General features: G+C 42.3%; 1 protein-coding gene across 1 annotated transcript; it reads left to right on the forward strand.

Moving 5' to 3' along the window:
- Positions 1-56: 56 nt before the first annotated feature.
- rap2aa (RAP2A, member of RAS oncogene family a) lies at positions 57-17541 on the forward strand. Its single transcript, XM_008282493.1, has 2 exons — positions 57-1052; positions 15735-17541. The coding sequence occupies exons 1-2, from the start codon at positions 739-741 to the stop codon at positions 15970-15972; spliced, it is 552 nt and encodes a 183-aa protein (XP_008280715.1). The 5' UTR covers positions 57-738; the 3' UTR covers positions 15973-17541.
- Positions 17542-18257: the final 716 nt, after the last annotated feature.

The following is an 18257-nucleotide window of genomic DNA, read 5'->3' on the forward strand; positions in this document are numbered from 1 at the left end:
TCCTCTTGCCTCGGTACGGGAGCCGAGCGGGGACCGGCTGGTTACGCAGCGGCCGTGGGTCTCCACCCGAGAGTATGGCGGCTGGAATCGCACCGGAGAGCGGGGGAGCAGCGGAGACACGCCAGAGATGGTGAAAAAGAAAACAAAGAGACGCAAGTTGTGCTTTTAAGTGTCCAGCAGGCTTTTTTTTTTTTTTTTTTTGGCGCTTGCGTTTTTCCCCGAGGCGGCCCGGAAAAATTTGCGCCTGCAGTTCATTCCGGGGCTAACCCAGCGTTTTTCCTCTCTCCCCCCCCTCAGTGTCCTCGATGGAGCAAGTTTGTTTTTTTTTTTTTCCTGTATGATGAACAGAGATGGGGGTGAGCTAAGCAGATGAAAACCAGCACGGTCCACATCATCATCTTCCTCCTCCCTTGTGCACAATTTTTTTGGACATTTGCGGTCCTCGGATGCTCGTCTAGCTGTCAGTGTCTGGCCTTGCATGGGGGAATTTCTACAATGAAATCCATCTTGGGGCACCGAGTCTTTGTGCTCTGCCATAGCTGAGCAGCGGCAGCAGCGAGCGGCGGCGGCGGAGGAGAGCAAGACCGTGTTATTGACAAGAGAGAAAAAAAAAATGGGACGCGAATGGTGACTGCGATTCGTGCGTGGAGCGTTTTTTGGGTTCGTTTCAATGACGCGCGGAGATTGATCCCTTTACTGACTTGATTTCCACAAAAAAAAAAAAAAAAAAATCCCACGATGCGCGAGTATAAAGTGGTGGTCCTGGGCAGCGGTGGGGTCGGGAAATCCGCCCTCACCGTGCAGTTTGTCACCGGGACGTTCATTGAGAAGTACGACCCCACCATAGAGGATTTTTACCGCAAAGAGATCGAGGTGGACTCCTCGCCCTCGGTGCTGGAGATCCTTGACACCGCCGGCACCGAGCAGTTCGCCTCCATGCGGGACCTGTACATCAAAAACGGCCAAGGATTCATATTGGTCTACAGCCTTGTCAACCAGCAGAGCTTCCAGGACATAAAGCCGATGAGGGATCAGATCATCAGAGTCAAAAGGTTGGTGGAAGGAATGATGTTGTTGTTGTTTAGTGTTTGTAAGTGATTGTTTCTCACACATGTTTTTGCTGGCCTGATGGGCCCTGTGGTTTCAGGATGGGCCGAGGCCTGGTCTGAGAACTGGGAGATGCTGTGCAGACTACACAACAACAGTCTATTTTGGTGATACCTGCCCTCACCTCTCAGTTCTCACAGGTAGTCAGATCCTCTCACTCTGCTGCCTCATGCATGAGTGTTTCCTCACACTTTTCCCCCTACTTTAACAAGACTGTCTACAAAAAAAAAAAGAAAACACACAACTCTGCCAAGTTGCTGTGTTTGTGGCAGCTTGAACGTCCACTCACTGTGCCGGATGCTGCAACCTCAGTGAAACACCCAGCCGGGAATACCCAGGATTCAGTGCAATGCAGAGAGCTTCAAGGAGCCACAGCAGCTCCAAGTAGTTTTTGTTGAAGAAGAGGGTTTTTTTTTTTTAAATTAACAAGCTCCTTAGGAAGACTGGAGACGTCTGCTGCTACGATCCAGATGTGAAGTTGATTGATACGTGGGAGAGGTTAGCTGAGGCTGCGTGGATGTTATTGCAGCATACAGGTGATGTTGGTTCACCTGCTGCCACCACATCACACCATAGCGTCCAGTTAATGCTGTCAGAGATGCAGCTGCTTAAGTGACCACCGGCTCAGTTTCTGCGCTGCACTGATCAGTCGCTGCAGGTGTCAACGGATGCGTTACAGTCGGTTTAGGGAGTCCAATAGACTCCAGAGGGAAACGCCGGCCTAATGAAGAATTTACAATCGGCTCCCAGCTCGTACTCTTCACTGATACAAGTAATTACTTTAGATAATGTCCAGCATCAGGATAGTGCAGCCGTATCATGTTTTAGTGTTTCTGTGTTGCTGCCAGTGCCAATTCACGTCCCACTCTGCCACCTACGAACCCAATCACAGTGAAGATGTTTATTTGTCTTGGCTGCCTTTTTAGTTTTTTGTCACTTCATTTGGACTTTTCCAACTGCACCTTCCCATCAATCCCGTGAAGACTCCGGATGAAAGAATGAGGCCAACATGTTTCCCCCCCTCCTCTCTCCAGTATGAGGTGGGAAGAGGTATGTTCAGCCGAGAGCGTTGTGTGTTTACATGTAAATATGTGCGCTCACACAGCAGATGCAGCCAGGCTGTTATGTGATTTCACACCTAACACCGAGTCTGGTGCTGTTTTCTAATATCGCAGCGGAATTCATTTCTCTGTGGCGAAAACATCACACTCGGCACGCTACTCCTACACAGCGGTTCGTTTGGGAGCCCCGCGCTTCACGTGGACTCGGTCGGGGCTTGCGTTGGAATCAGAGGTCACGGAGAGTCTTGAAAGTCAGGTCTGCGATTCACGTTTCGCCTGCAGTTCTCCTTAAACTGTTCTGAACGAGCCTACATGTGTTTTCTTTGGTTGCTCAGGTAGATTCAGTCCAGTTGTGCAGAAGGAATTTGAGGCGGGAGCAGTTTGCTGTTTGTTTGCAGACTTTTCAAACATACAGCAGAGAAGTTCCTGAAAAGCTTTGGTCGACTGCAGGTACTTCTAAGGTTGTAAATGCACCGTATATGGTAAACTCAGCTCATACTACACAGAGGCTGGTGGGTGGCCTGATACGGACAAGAAACGACAAGACTGTAGGTACATAGGTGTGGTTTCTTCCTATTTAGAGAAAAAAGAAGCACATTTTTTGTGCAAAAAAGACAACTTACAGAAGTCACATTTCTATATTCTGCTATCAGTGATCAGCACAGGGAACACATTTGTCTTTCTCGACACGTGTGACGACACTTTTTTGCTGCTAAATGTAAGAAACAAACAGATTATCTCGCGATTGTACCGAGCAAATTACCCAAAATTCTATCAGACTCTCAATCCTCGTTGTCTTTTGTTTGTGGGAGTAAAACACAGACAACTCTTGAGTGGTTCACTAATTTGCACTGAATTTCAACAATTACACAGCAAGAAACCCTCGATCAGAGGCGGTAAATTGACAATTTATGCACAGATAGTTGTTCTTAATGCAGCATCAAGACATGTTAGACAATTCTTTCCCGACTAAATGATTGTGTTGTTATTACAGTCGGAAATGCAACAAGTTCAGGAGGGCTCTGTGGGGCTGGTTGGAGGGCATCGGGGGAATTGTTGGACATAACTACCTGTAGAATGAAAAGACGAAGTAGTTTTAAACATAAAAAAGAAGAAACGTATCAAAACTAAATGCACTAACGGAGACTGATGAGAGCAAATCATGATAACAGAAGGAAAAAGGGATATTTAAGATGATTGTAATGGTTACAGGTGTCAGATTTTATTTGGTCAACAACTGTACGAAAAGTGAGTTTGTGTTGGCCTCAGCAAGTCGGATTGTTTCTGCGTTTCGCCCGTCCGTCCCTCCTCGCTGCCAAAACACTGATGACCCGTCACGACCATATCGGCGTTCGCTCAGGTCAGAGGCGCTGCTGTGCGTCGCTCTCACTCTGAACCCTGTCAGCATCTATCAGTGGCTGCTGATAGCGGCGCAGACAGGCTTTAGCGCGGAGGCCACGGGTGCACATGATTACGCCCCGGCCCGCCTGTGTCAGCCGGGGACCTCATCGCTCCTCACTTCAGCCGCAGTTAAGTACACACCAGGGATGTGTTGTGATTGGTGATTTAACACGGCATTTAAATAGAAGAGGCACGGCCAGAGGAGAGTGAAGAAGAAAGAGGTGAAACAGGGTGCCATGATAAACCTTACTGTCCTGCAGTGCTGTTGTTGTTGTTCAGGGTATATCTGCACTTTTTTTATTAAACACTTATACACTCACGTTAACTTTAAGTGACAGTGCATGTGTGCTACGGCTCACCAACTGAGGAATTATCATTTCAAGGCTTGTTTGTATGCCAGCTGCTTAAAAGGCTCAAGATTAGAAGTAGCACGACTCTCCCAGTTTGACCAGATGTCTCTGTCTATTGTGAAAACTGGCCAAATAAACAGAGCTAAAGGTCGGCCATGATTACTTCACAGTCGACTGGGCAGAGTTATGTGTTAAAGGCCCTTCGCCGTGGGCTGTTGTTCAGACCCCCGCAATGAACATTTCTGAAAGACCAACAGGTTGTTTCTGCTCTGCTTTGAGCGTCTGTGGGCTTGGTCTGGACTGAAACATCACAGCAAGTACTGGATTTATTGTGCTAAGAACTGGATGATGACAGTGATCGCTGGACGTGAGGCTGTGAGTTTGAGTGAAATACAGAATTTAAGGAAATAGTGTCCCAGTAGAGAACTGATCCACCACATGCTGCCAGAACAGCTTCATTGCTACATGGCTTTGATTCTGTTTGTGTCTCTACTGGAGGAAAGAACACCATTCTTACAAAAGAGATTCCCTCATTTAGGGTTTTGATGATGGTGGTGGTAGAGAGCGCTTTCTAACATGTCGCATATCTTCCATCGGTGTTCAATTTGGTTGAGACCTTGGGACTGTGAAGGCCATACATCATGGTCGTACTCATCAGTGACCCCTCCATGGACGGGGATAGTGAGAACACTCCCATCAAGATTGAAATGTTTGATAGCAGGATAAAGATGATCACTCAGTACAACTTTCTATTGATTTGCAGTGATCCTTCCCGCCGAGGTGATAATTGACTCCAAATCATGGCCTCCGACAGCACAACAGAGCCATCGGATCCCCTCAGTGTAGTGGTCACAAGTTAATGTTTGTCTTATTATTTGTCTATCTCTGGAAAGCTAATAAGAATATTGCCTTAAAAGTTGGTTCAGACATTCAAGATGAACAATAGTCACTTTTCATCCGGCTTCATTCTCGTGTCAGACATGTTGATTCATGACTAAATTCTGGCATGACATTTACATCATATATACAGATTGTAAGCCAACACACTGTTGCTGCCTTGGCCCCAAAAATCCAGTATGGGTCAGACTCTAACATCTAATAATAATAATATCTATCTAATATAACTGCCATTACACTCAGGTTGCCGCGCTACCTTTTGCATTCAGCTTAAACCACCGCTGTGTCTAAACCTTACAGTTGGTGTTGTCGACTCTCGTTAAGGATTATCTTATTAGCTAATGATGACACGCAACATGAGCAAGAAAAGCACGTTAATCATCCAACACGGTGTTCAATAATTCCTCAAATGCAGAGAGGAGCTGATGCCACACAAACACAAGTTCCTCTTAAGTAAAAGCAAGCTCGGTGAACTCAGCAGCAAAAAAAATAAGCAGCTGGGAAGCCAGTTCATCTTCCACTAGCGCAAAATCCAGCCTTCCCCAGTAAACATTAAAGGCCTTTTTGATAAAGAATGTAAACATCTCTCCTGCTCTCAGCTTCCACAGAGGCCACGACGCAGCAGGAGATGAACAGCCAGGCCGGCAGCTAAGCTGGCAGGTTCTCCTTTGCACTCACTATATGTGTTACATTATACAGTATGTTGCATTACAGCTCCAGCCACCGCCCCCACCACACGGTCCCACCACCTTCAAAGGAGAGCGCAAACCTCCAGGGAGCCGTGACGTTTCTCAAGCGATAAGCAGTTCCGTTTTATCCAACAGTTGCATGCATGTCTTCACTAAACTAATTTCTGAGTAAAGCAGCAGTACTGTTTTAAGTTTAATTTGCTCCGTGTTAGTCTCTTGTATATATCACACCTCATAAACTATGATCCCACACCTCCCGTAAGATACTACACCACCTGGTAGACTAAACTTCTTGTATAAACATTGGAGAAGTATCCCTTCAGCTGAAGTATGTTTTTCCAGATACAAAGCATATTTATTCAGTGATTTAAATTTAAATCCACCAGCCACAATATTAAAAGCACTTACAGGTGAAGTGAGTAACATTGATTATACTGTTACAATGGCACCTGTCACGAGGTGGAATATATTAGTCAGGAAGTTAACAAGATGATGTGTAGGAAGAATGAAAAAATCGACAAGCGTAAGAGTCTGAGCGAATCTGACGAGAGCCAAATGGTGATGACTGGACAGCTGGGTCAGAACTTTTCCAAAACAACAGGTCTTCCACCCAACCAATACAAGACTGACCAATACTGGCCTGTCACAGATATGTCAGTATGTCTGATCTACACTGCCGTGAAAACGTTCTTTTACAGAGAACATAATACAGAAAAAAGATTGTAGCGCTTTGCACACAGTGTCATCACATAGTTTGCTCAGCAGAGCGGCTCCGACTCTAATCTTTACAACACTGTCTGCAGCACATGTAGCAGAGCAGGAGTTAAAGCAGACAGTGGTGTGGAGTCAAGCTTTGGCTTTACGGTAATTTGGTTACTAGTTTGTAAAATACATTGTTTTGAAAGTGATCAAGGACCGTATCATTTTTCCGTTTCCAATATACTCTTTATATATTTAAACAATAACCTCTCATACATCAATGTCTGAATTTCTTCGTCCCTTAAAGATACCGGCTACAGAAATGTAATTCCGGTCAGGCTCAAAAAGGTCTACGCCGTGGGCTATTGTTCCGAACCCCCGATGAACATGTTTAAAAGAGGTTCATTCTGTTTTGTTTTGAGAATCAGCACTCCACATACTAATGTGAGCCTCAGAACTGAGCAATGGAAGAAGAAGGTAGTCTGGTTCGTTAAATCACGTCTCCTTTAACCTCACGCTGGGAGTGTGCGCGTTGTTTACCTGGCAAGAACTGGCAGCAGGATGCACGAAGAAGACACCTCCTCAGAGGCAGTGTTATGCTCTGGGCAATGTTCTGCTGGGAAACCTTGGGGCCTGTTACTTTGACACATACCAACTAGCTAAACAGTGTTGCAGACCACGTACAGCCCTGCATGGCAACAGTATCCCCGATGGCCTCTCTCAGCAAGATAACTCAACCTGCAACACCGAAGAAAAAAAAAATAGTTCAGAAATGGTTTCGGGAACATGACAGAGAATTAAAGGTGTTTGCTCGGCCTCCAAATTCCCCAGATTTCAGACCGATCAAGCATCAGTGGGATGCGAGGGGGAAAAACAACCCCGATCGATGGAGGCTCCACCTCACAACTTCCAGGACTCAAAGAATTTGCTGCTAACATCTTGGTGCCTGATACCGCAGGACACCTTCAAAGGTCTTGTGGAGTCAATGTCTCACCGGCTCAGAGAGGCAGTAGTTTTAATCCTGTAGCTGATCGGCGTGCCGTTTCTCACATTGTGCATTTGCAAGAGTCTCCCCGATGCTACAAACTGAACATTTGTCTCATAAAGTCGAATCCACCACAACACTACTCACAAGAAGTAAAGATGCCGTCTGCAGTTAAACTGTGCTTGTTAGTTAGTGCCAAGCATGCCGGGGAACTTTTGTTGTAGAAGCCCATTATGAACTGAAGAGGATTTTTAAGCTGTTGCTTTGGATAATGTCAAGGAAGGAAAAAAAAAAACAACAACAAGCAATTATGAAAACATCAAGGTAACAAGCTGTCTAGACATAAGTGGTTCATAGTTTTTCTTTGTTATTTACCAAGTCATACAGTGTAAAAAAAACAGCTCATAAAATTCCCTGAAGAGCAGAAGCAGGCAGCTAATAAGCTCTTTTATGCATCCTAATCAAACTATGCAAAGTTGGCTAATTCATTTATATATTCTGAAGCAAGCTGGTCATTGAACCGAAGCGTTGCTCTGTGTGGTGATTCAGTGATATTTTAAAAAGTTTGGTGTTGATACTAGAATATCTGTGTTGTGCTGCATAAGGTCATATTTGTTCTTTATCACACTGTGCACTCAATCTATACAAATTTCCCATAAAATGTGAACTTTGCATTTTACATTTGTTTGCTTGTGCATCGTGTAGGAGGAGTAATTTGTGTCAGACGGCATAATTACCCCCAGGGAGCGAGTAGTGTGCCGTAGTATTGCTGTAATACATCAGATTCAAGGATGACTGTACAGTCTGTCAAGTTCAGTCCACATTCATCTTTCATCCCTTCTGACATTTCTTGGCCAGTATCTCTATCATCTGTGACTCGCATCAGAGTTTGAAGGAAAGCGGACAATTAGTTGCCGCAGTCTTCAGGGAATGCCAGAGAGACTTTAAGCAGCATATGTGACGTTTTATTTCTGATCGCTGATTATTTTCAAAAGCAGAAATCTTTCCTTCCTTATCGAGAAATATTCCAGAAGAAGTGTTTCTTTGCCCTAATGTGCCAGAGGATAGGAGCTTTTTGCTGCGAACTGACTCAGCTGAATTCCCTCCTCTGACTAAACTGAAGACCCTCTGCAAAAAAAAAAAAAAAAGCTATTCACCGGAGGCCCATTGCACAGCCCACTTACCCCCCCTCGTCCTGACGGTGTTGGCCAGAGTCGAATCCAGAGGCTCTTGGGCCACCGGGTTCCACCGTCCGTCAGCAAGGCCTGTGTGAGTTGATCTGCATCATGCATTATAGATAAGATGTGTCTGGGCGAGCTTGAATGGATGTTTGCAGTCAGAGTGTTCCAGTGCCTCTGGCATCGGGCTCACAAGCTGAAGGCTAAAGCATGACATGTTGTTTGTGCTGTTTGTGTCGCAGCACAAACACAACCAGCCTCAGTTATTCATTTGTCTTTAGAGGCTTGTGTGTTCTGCGTAATGGACCAACATTTGCAGTTGGTCCAGACGCCGAGCGGTCGGCGCCCTTTGTGCCGAGGCCCTGGGAGCGTCGGTATCCGTGGCAGCCACCGTCTCACACCTCAGGAGCCTGCCGCTTTCCTCCTCTGTTATTATGACTATATATAGACCCTCTCCTTGGTACCAGATGTCTTTATGCTGTGTAACTGTTATGATGGGGCCCAAATGAGCTTCATAACTTGCATACAAACACGTGGCACATCCCAGCGTTTAATATGACATTAAAGGACTGGGTTAGCTCAGATTCCTCCTGCTGTTCGGGACATCCGAGATAATTATAGTTTGTTTCTTTCATTTGATGTCTGACATTTGACGTGCAGGCAGCTCTGGCAAGGGAAGCAGGGAGATTACCGTGGACTGGATATCTGTATCCACCGAATTATTGTCTGGTTGTTATTGTAAAGACGAGAGCAAACTGTCTGACATTGATGATAATGTTGCTGGGAGCTTCAGTGAAGAGAAACTCCTTTATATGTTTATATGTCATCTGAACAGCTTCTTCACTTCTAACTCTTTTGGATTAGAGGTGAAATGTATTCGAGAAAATAAAGAAGGAAAAGCTGGTTATGTATTAGTTGTTTAATTGATTAGTCAAGAAAACATTTACTGAATGCTTTGATGATTAATTAATCTTTCATACATAAAAAATACTGGTTACAGCTTCTAAAGTTTGATGTTTTCTAACTTTTACAGTATAATTTTATTGACCTTCTGAATCTCAGAACCTGCCAGCAGGTTTGAAAAGCATGTTATCCTTTAGAAAATCACCAGAATGAGACTATTTATTGGAGCCAAAACCTGTAAAAACACTAAAATAAAGCCTATCAGGTTTTCAACTCCCCAGTCTTCCTTGAATTACTCATCCGTGACCTGCAGCTCCGTCAAAAACATTAACCGAATCTAAGAAATCATAATATTTCCTCAAAACCAATTTATTCTACATTTCTCATTTAAAAAATAGCCAAAAATAAGTCAGTTGAAGAAACCAGATTCGGTAAAAAAGAAAAAAAAAAAAGGGCCCCCCAACGCAACAAGGAAAGCAAAAAGTGACTCAGCTGTGACCAACAGTCACATGATGGAAACTCAGAGACTTTTCAGAATCAGAATCAGAAATTCTTTATTGATCCCCGAGGGGGAATTTCTTTCTTTTACAGATGCTCCCATTCAAAAGTCTTAAAATAAGTAGGAAAAATAATAATAAAGATATAAACATAAGTGTTAATATGAAATAGAATATATCTAACATGAAACATCGTTCATTCTGTTTTTGTATATACAGTGTAATAGTAATACTACCATTTACCTACAGGTGAATTATGAATTAAATTATGGATTCGGCTGAACTGCAGGCTGTGTTTGTTTACACAGAGCAGATAGGAGACGAGTATCGAAACATATGAAAAGTCTAAGTACTAAAATATCTATGCTATGTGGAACCCACCATTTCTTCTAGTATTGGTAGTAACTGTGGACATGTTGCACAACCATCCATCCATCATCTATACACCGCTTAATCCTCACTAGGGGCTGGAGTCTATCCCAGCTGACTTAGGGTGAAGGCAGGGGACACCCTGGACAGGTCACCAGTCTATCACAGGGCCACACTTAGAGACAGACAACCAAGCACACTCACATTCACACCTATGGACAATTTAGAATCACCAATTAACCTCAACATGTTTATGGAGTTGTGGGAAGAAGCCGGAGAACCCAGAGAGAACCCACGCTACGCAGGGAGAACATGCAAACATGTAAACACGCAGAAAGATCCCGGGTGTCCTCACCAGAACTGGCGACCTCCTTGCTGCGAGGCAACGATGCTAACCACCGATCCACCTTGCAGCCCCATGTTACACATGTTATTTTCCTTTTTTTTTCAATTCTTAATAAGTAATGAAAGAAATTCTACTTTGTTTTTTTGTTCAGGACTTCGTATTGCAGTGTTAAAGGATCAAAAAGTGCCCAGAAGCTGCTTGCTTCAGAGGGTTGAACTGAATATCTTTGAATTCTGGATTATTGGTTCAGAAAATGTGTCACTCTGGGTAGAGAAATTGATCTTTTTTGCCCCCTTTGTGTTATATTTGCTGATGATTGTTGCTTTTACTTCTCATTTTAAATCCTCGAATCCATTTAGAAGTTAGGTCCTAATCATATTAAACTGTGTTTTTAAATGAGTAAGAACAGCTCTGGTATGAAACATCATGTGATGGTAGATGATGTATAAGATAGTTAGGTGGCTACATACCTTCCTTAGAGTTTTCAAATGGGAGGGTTGAGCCAAAACCACCACTGGGTTGAGAAAGACTTTTGTAAGAGACTTAAAAATAGCATCATTACCCCAACTAAACACTGAGCCCCCTGTGGCTTCTCCTAAATGGATAGAGCTCTAAAAGTAACGTTTCTGCCTTTTAATCTACTCACCCACAACTATGTTTGCGGGTTTTTTGTGTGAAGGTGGGAAAGCAGATTTAAGGTTCAAGGCAAAAAATAAAATAAAATACCAACTGCCAAGTAGATATGGCCCAGAGTAATTCTCAGGAAAATCACAGTCTTGCTGTTTTTTTGTTATTGACACCAGGATTGCAGTGAATGAGGCCTGAGCCCTCTACGTTGAATGTTAAAGTTGAGGAGCATAAGCTGTAGTTCCACATCGACGTTGCCTTCGAGCTCGAGGAGGAACACTGTCATACTTTTGGTCACACACCGGCCGACCTCGGAGATTGTCTCTTAAAATCCTGCTAGTCGCTCTCGGCCGGTGAGCTGACCCTGGGAACAGAACGGGATAGTTGAGATTAAAGTTCACAGGATTACGTATTCATGAGTAGATCAAAGTCGGCAAGTTTAAGCTTATTTAACGCTGAAACCTGCAGCCCCTAACCTCTGAGAGATGCTCACGCTGCTCGACCTGGAAAAGTATCACAGCTGCTGCTTCTGCAGTCTCCCCGTCTCTCCAGCATTAGCCGTTTTTCTTGTACACCAGTAACTATAGCAAATAAGGATGAGGATGTTTTTTTTCTGTGAATAATTTATGAGCATGTATATTTCATAGAGTGAGGCCAGCATTTGAAAACTCTAATGATGCTGATGGGGTGTTCGGGTTAGATTTGGCCATGTTACTCATGAACACAGACGTTCCAACTTGCTGCAAACACTGAGTCCATCAGATGGAAGGTGCTGCCTCGCTAATCTTGAATACAGATAAGGATGAAAGAAATAACAACCTGTGGTTTAGAGGATGTGAATACGCATTATCTGCTCTCTCTCTCTGATGTTTCTGAGCTTTGTTATCACTTCAGATGTGTACAAACTGCCTCAGAGGCGCGCCATGTTCCCCAATATCAGAACTGATGGAGTGATTACATCAGTGAAACTAAATCACAGCAGCTCTTTTTAATAATTACAGTGCAGCAGCTTATTTAGTTTGACTGACCGTCTCCTTTGGCTGTCCTCAAAGTAGTCCAGTTCCACAGTGACGTGTGCTTCGGCAACATGGCAGGGAGTTCAGAGCTCAAAGGATTATGCCCACTTGCTACCCTCAGGGGTCACAGCAATTCCTGTTCTCTTCTGGGTCAGGCTTTAGACTTACATGAGGCTGGGTGGGCGGTGTGGAGGTTCAGCGGTTAGCGCTGCACAGCGGGAGGATGCCGCCCTGGTTCTTGATGTGAAAAGCTTCCTCCCATGGTCAAAGACCATGAGTACACCAAAGTAGAAACATTTCAAAAACACATCTTTTTCTCTCCATTTTAGCCTCCCACCCACAGTAAGCCCACATTTAGCACCCAGCTGAGCTTTATAAAGCTGCCGCTGCTTACCGAGCGCATGAATCTAAAAAAGACTTCTTTTGTCACACAGATGGTGAAAACAGCTTCCGCATGATTGCCAGGTCAGAATTACTGATGATGTTAAGCCAACTAATTTACCTGAAACTTTGCCTGTGATTGCTTCTTTGTGATTATTATCCTTTGTCAGTTTTCCACTGGGAAAAACAAGCTTTCTTTTAGAGGAAGCAATGGATTCTGTCTTAAATGCTGTTCTGTTCACATAAAAATAGTTGTAAAACAGTCGTGTTAATTTCATTTCAACAGTAAACCAAGTACACTTGTCCAGAAATACTGTAAAATCAATTAATTTGTTCAGCTTTCTTTGATCATGAATGGATTTTTAGCCACATAGACAGCAGTGTCATTGGCTGTTTTGCACGAGCATTCACGGTCTTCAGAGGATGAACCCTAGTAGCAGAAGACGTTTCTGTGCACAACAATGAGGCTGACATTTGTGATCTTGAGTGAAATGTCACCAAAACTATTACATCGACTGTGATGGAATTTTATTTAGGATGAATTGTGATGACTAATTGTGATGGTAATTTCATGATATTAAATATTGCACCGTCACTAACTCAGAAATCAAAGTTGTCCAAGTATTTGGGATATGACTAGTGATGCACGATATTAAAATGTATTATTATTTATTATCGGTATTCGATACCGATATCTGATATCTGATATTAAAATTACCAATGTCGATATTAAATTTTTGTTCACACCGAAAAATGAGTATAAGTAAGCACTGTGAGAACGTGAAAACTATTCAAAAGCAGCCCATACCAAATTAGACCACATAGTCTTCTTTATTACGGAACAAAAGTAAAACATATTTAAACATATTTTAAGTATTTAATGTTCAAGTCCAGGACTATTTAAGTAAAAACATCTGTGAAATAGCAGCAGTCAAATATCAAACATAGAGACAAAGACACTAATGTTAGACAATCATCGGTTTTTCACATCGAATAAATGTGTTCATCGGACCGATAACGATATATCGAAAAAAACACTAATATCGGCCGATGTGGTCACCGATATATGGTGCATCTCTAGGTATGACCAAATTTTTTGCAAAGCTAACGATGTTCCCATCAGCCTCAGCTGTATTTGGTAGCGTGCTGACACACCAAAATAAGATGGTGATCATAGTTAACATTATACCCACGAGATATAAACATGTTACCATTGACCTTTTCAGCATGTTGGCATGGTGACATTAGCATTGAGCTCAAAGCGCTGTAGGGCATAAATACAACCTAACAAAGCTGCTGTTTTGATTGAGTTGGTCTGATTTTCACCTGTTTCATTCAAATCCCTTGAGTTAGTTTTTATAAAAGCTTGCAATTATGGGCCCTGCTTATTTAGTCTGTTGTTTTGTTGTCGACTGTCCCGCTGTACGCTGGACACTCGTACAAACTACAGATTAGAGCAGCAAGCAGTCAGATTACTACAAACTCATGCAACCACAAGCCAGAGACACATGTCCGTGTTTATTCAGCTAGATTAGAACTCAAATTTTTAATCAGTGTGAGACAACAGAATGGCATCTTGAGTTTACTTTTAATTATATGAACTCTGTGATAGAACAGTTTGTTGATCAGTAGTGTCGCACAGGCAGACCGTTCTCTATATAGAATGGTCTGACTGCACCTCAGTATTGTTCTGCTATTGGAGAAGAAAATGCTCATTTCTGTTTCTTTAAAATTATCACAACTGTCTACAGCAGTGCAATGCATTGGTGTCTCCTCAAAATAGTGAAGGAGGAATTTTTTGGTGGGACATTTGCATGCAGGAAAGCGAGCACCGTCTTTAAAATGGATGATTCACCCCAAAAAACAGCAGATCAGCCTTACTGCATGACCTTAATCAGAACTTCAGATTTTCAGTGTGGTAGGCTGCGAGCCTGGAGGTCGTTGTCAGCTGATTGGGGCTCAGTAATGTGCACGAAAGATCATATTGTTTTTTTGACAGATATTGCAATTGCATTAAGAGTCACCTTTTCAGTGGGAATATCTTTATTTTTAATTTCTTCTTTGTCAAAACATATAAAAATGATGATAGGATTTTGCTTTTCCTCGTCATTACCAAACAAACGTGTTCCCTTAATGGTGGAGAATATAACTTGTGGGTCAGGGTGTCTCTGTAGCAGCACAATGTGCACCTGTGATTTGAATATTGCACTTCACCATATTGCGATTTGATCATTTTTCAGTTCATTGTTAAGCATTAGTGTTGATTCAGTCAGGCTCTTTTCTCTTTGAGTTTGTACCGTTGCCCCATTTTTATGGTTTCCAAACGCCATCAAACTAAATGGAAAATTAAGAAAATATCATTTATTCATTTCAGCTTTTCAGCATGGATTTTAAACCCAAACAACACTTTTCAATGCCATTTTCTTCTGTTCTACTCTCATTTATCAATCATGTATGTAGAAATATCAAAACATGTAACATCCTAACATCTGGAATATGAAAAGAATATATTTTCAAATTGTAGAAATCTGGTCTCAAAAAGCTAACAACAACTATTCATTTAATTAGACAGCAGTTTAAATAATTGGATCTTTAACACTACACTAGGTTTGCATACATTGAGTGTCAAAAAGTGCCAGTTTGTATTCATATGTCTATTTGTGCTTCTACAAACATGCTCACCTGTATCTCTGGTGTCTGTATTATAACAAGTGCAGAGAACTGCTGGCTGATGTTACGCTCTAATTAAACCCAAATTGATGCTTTGAAAACCATCTTCGCACATTTTTTTGTATGTATCACAAATGATCAGAGTCATGGCCTGAATATAAGCCCAGCATTGTGCTGCCTGAAGTAGGAGCCAGAAGGAGACAAGACTGAGTAAATTAAGCTGGAATGTCTGCTGACTGTTATTTGACCTGATAGCCATATTTCAACAGGATGCCATGCAAATTGGAATTTATGGTCTACGGATAAGTGAATAGTCACAATATGCAGGGATGTTTTATGTGCAAAGGCTAAATGTTTGGCTCAGTAGTTCAATTAGCCCCTTTTGTTGCATTAAGCACAAGTTGAGTCCAAGTTTTCAAAGGGTAATTGTCTGTCTTTTTAAACTGCGACTTCAATGAAAAATACAACAAACCCAAAACTCACTGACTGCTTTCATGCACCTCCACAGCATCGGTTGTTCTCAGATGGTCTGATGTGGGTCTGTGTGTGTGTCCTCAGGTACGAGAAGGTTCCTGTGATCCTGGTGGGGAACAAGGTGGACTTGGAAAGCGAGCGGGAGGTATCGTCCAGCGAAGGTCAGGCCCTGGCCGAGGAGTGGGGCTGCCCGTTCATGGAGACCTCGGCCAAGAGCAAAACCATGGTAGACGAACTGTTCGCTGAGATCGTTCGGCAGATGGACTACGCCGCCCAGCCAGACAAGGACGACCCCTGCTGCTCCTCTTGCAATATACAATAGCCCCCTGGGGGCCTCCGAGAACAGGCCGGGCAAAAAAAAAAAAAAAAGTCCACTTAGAGGAAACTCCTTCGACTCGCAGCAGACAGAAACACACTTAGACACACACATGCACATGCCAATTAAACAGAAGACAAATTCATGGTTGAACGCAACGGATTTTAACTCAATGGAGCATAAAATTTGCAGTGACATGATTATTAATAACGACATGTGAGTAATGCATACGTTTTGAATGAGGAATGCCAGGAATTTGCCGCAAGAGAAATTGACAAATGACAAAAAGGAACATGCCCTCGCCTTATGTTACTCTCTTTTGTTGTTTGTTTTTATCTTTTAAGTTGGTGGGAGGTCGGGGAAAAGGGGGGAATCATCAGCAAAGAATTACAGATCGGGATCTTTACTCTTTAGGTTGTTAACAATCTGCTATAATGGAGTAAAAAGAGAAACTTTTTTTTTGGTCTGGTTTTGTTTGTATTCCAGTTTTTGCACAGAACACCAAGATGCATTTCTTGTTACCATAACTCAATTGCAAGTAGCTAATAACAGCTTCTCCGGTTGTTTCAAACATTGAGGAGTATTTTTTGACTTACAGTACGTCCAATTTGTCTCTCAGTTTAGTTTGTGTTGTGGTCGGCGGGAGGTTTTTTTTCTACTCATCACAGGGCTGAACCAAAGAGGTGACCTGAAAGCACCTCCATTTTCGTATTGTTTTTCTTTTGTTTGTTAAAAAAGGAATTGGAGAGAAAATGGATAAGTCAGTGTCTTTCTTGAAACATTGGTGCAGTCATCTCTTTCCTATTTTCTCACTTTGAGATATAATAGTAGGCATAGCAGAGTCTTTCACATATCGTGTGATGTTTTGTTTTCCTCTCTGGAAGACTCTGACAGCAGATTGCTGAGTAGTAATATAACTAACTGCTTCATCCAGATGGGACAAGGAGTGTTTTCAGTGTTTGAATATCTCTACAGACGATCTCTCTCCAAACTCATTTCAGGAATGGGTGACATTTAAAGTGAAGATGCCAACATTTGTCATACTTTACATTTTTCTTTTTTTGTTTTTTTGTTTTTTTTTTTCCTCCTCCTCCTCTGGTATCAATATGAAATGTGGCACTCAAGAGTTCCAACATCCCGATGCCATTCTTTATGTGCTCAGAGTATTCAGATTCATAGTAACAAATAGTAACAACGAAGGCGACGATGACGATAATAAGAATACTAAACGGTAGTGTAAATATTTTGTATTGAAAGTGCCAGCTCCTATGAAGACACTGACTCAACACATGTGGAATTGTCAACTGTATGCATGGCTAGTAAACAAAAAAGGACTCTTATTGTTTGAGATTAATATAGGCTGTGGAAATGTGCAAATCAAACACATACACGTCTGGATCTGGACACTGTCTCAGCTGTACATCTATGTTGCCACGGGAACCAGACTTTCCCTGTGTAACCATTTTCATTGTTGATTTTCTATTTTTTTATGTGACCATTTACTCTTTATCCCTCTCTGAATGGTGACACTGTTACATTTGACACCTAAACAATAAAAGTGCGTTCAACACTCGACTGCGGCTGCCAAGCTTCGGTGAAATGAGGTGGATGGATAGACGCCCTCAAAGAAATGCTGTTTTTTTTAATGTTTCATAACCAAATTGCTTGTTTTATTCTGTTCCCTTTCTGCTTGACAAATCTACAGAGCAACTAGAGTAACACTGTTTTATAATTGACTGTAGTTTTATCCTCTGACAGGTCTTGACCACATCTTTTGCACCCACACAAGAAGCTTTTAAAGTCACAAAGCTGCCCCATTGTCAAGAAAATATTGAAAATATTGATGGTGCATGTCTGATACTGACTTGAGAAGTAATAATGCTGTGAGTTTGGAACTACAGTCCCCATACTTTGGAAGCTTTTTAGGATGTGAACAGTGAGCACAACGTTGCCATGGAGTCAATTGTCTGTGGGCTACAGATTAATTATGTTTTTTTAGCTCAAATTTATTTACACCATTAGAAATAAGCCAAATTAGCTATTAGCAGTACTTGTCCCTTTTCTTCAATCCCACTGGTGCACAGCCTAACAGTGGATTATTTTCTATCATTTTTTAAAATTTTATAGCACATATATATTTAAGTGTAATTATTCTCAGACAAATTCTGGATTTAGCATCTTCCTTTATTTCCATTCCTTTAATTCACATTGTGCACCCATAGTTACATGCGATGGACTTCATAGATAATGACATGTTTGGAAAGTTTCGTCCGACTGAATCTGACAATGTG

The sequence above is a fragment of the Stegastes partitus genome, unplaced genomic scaffold (genome assembly GCF_000690725.1).
Source record: "Stegastes partitus isolate 25-593 unplaced genomic scaffold, Stegastes_partitus-1.0.2 Scaffold274, whole genome shotgun sequence".
Classification (NCBI taxonomy): domain Eukaryota; kingdom Metazoa; phylum Chordata; class Actinopteri; family Pomacentridae; genus Stegastes; species Stegastes partitus.

Bases quoted from the DNA above. Each gene is read 5' to 3' on its own strand.
- rap2aa (XM_008282493.1), top strand. From the start codon at position 739: ATGCGCGAGTATAAAGTGGTGGTCCTGGGCAGCGGTGGGGTCGGGAAA. The intron at 1,053-15,734 runs GTTGGTGGAAGG...GTGTGTCCTCAG, and splicing joins CAGATCATCAGAGTCAAAAG to GTACGAGAAGGTTCCTGTGA.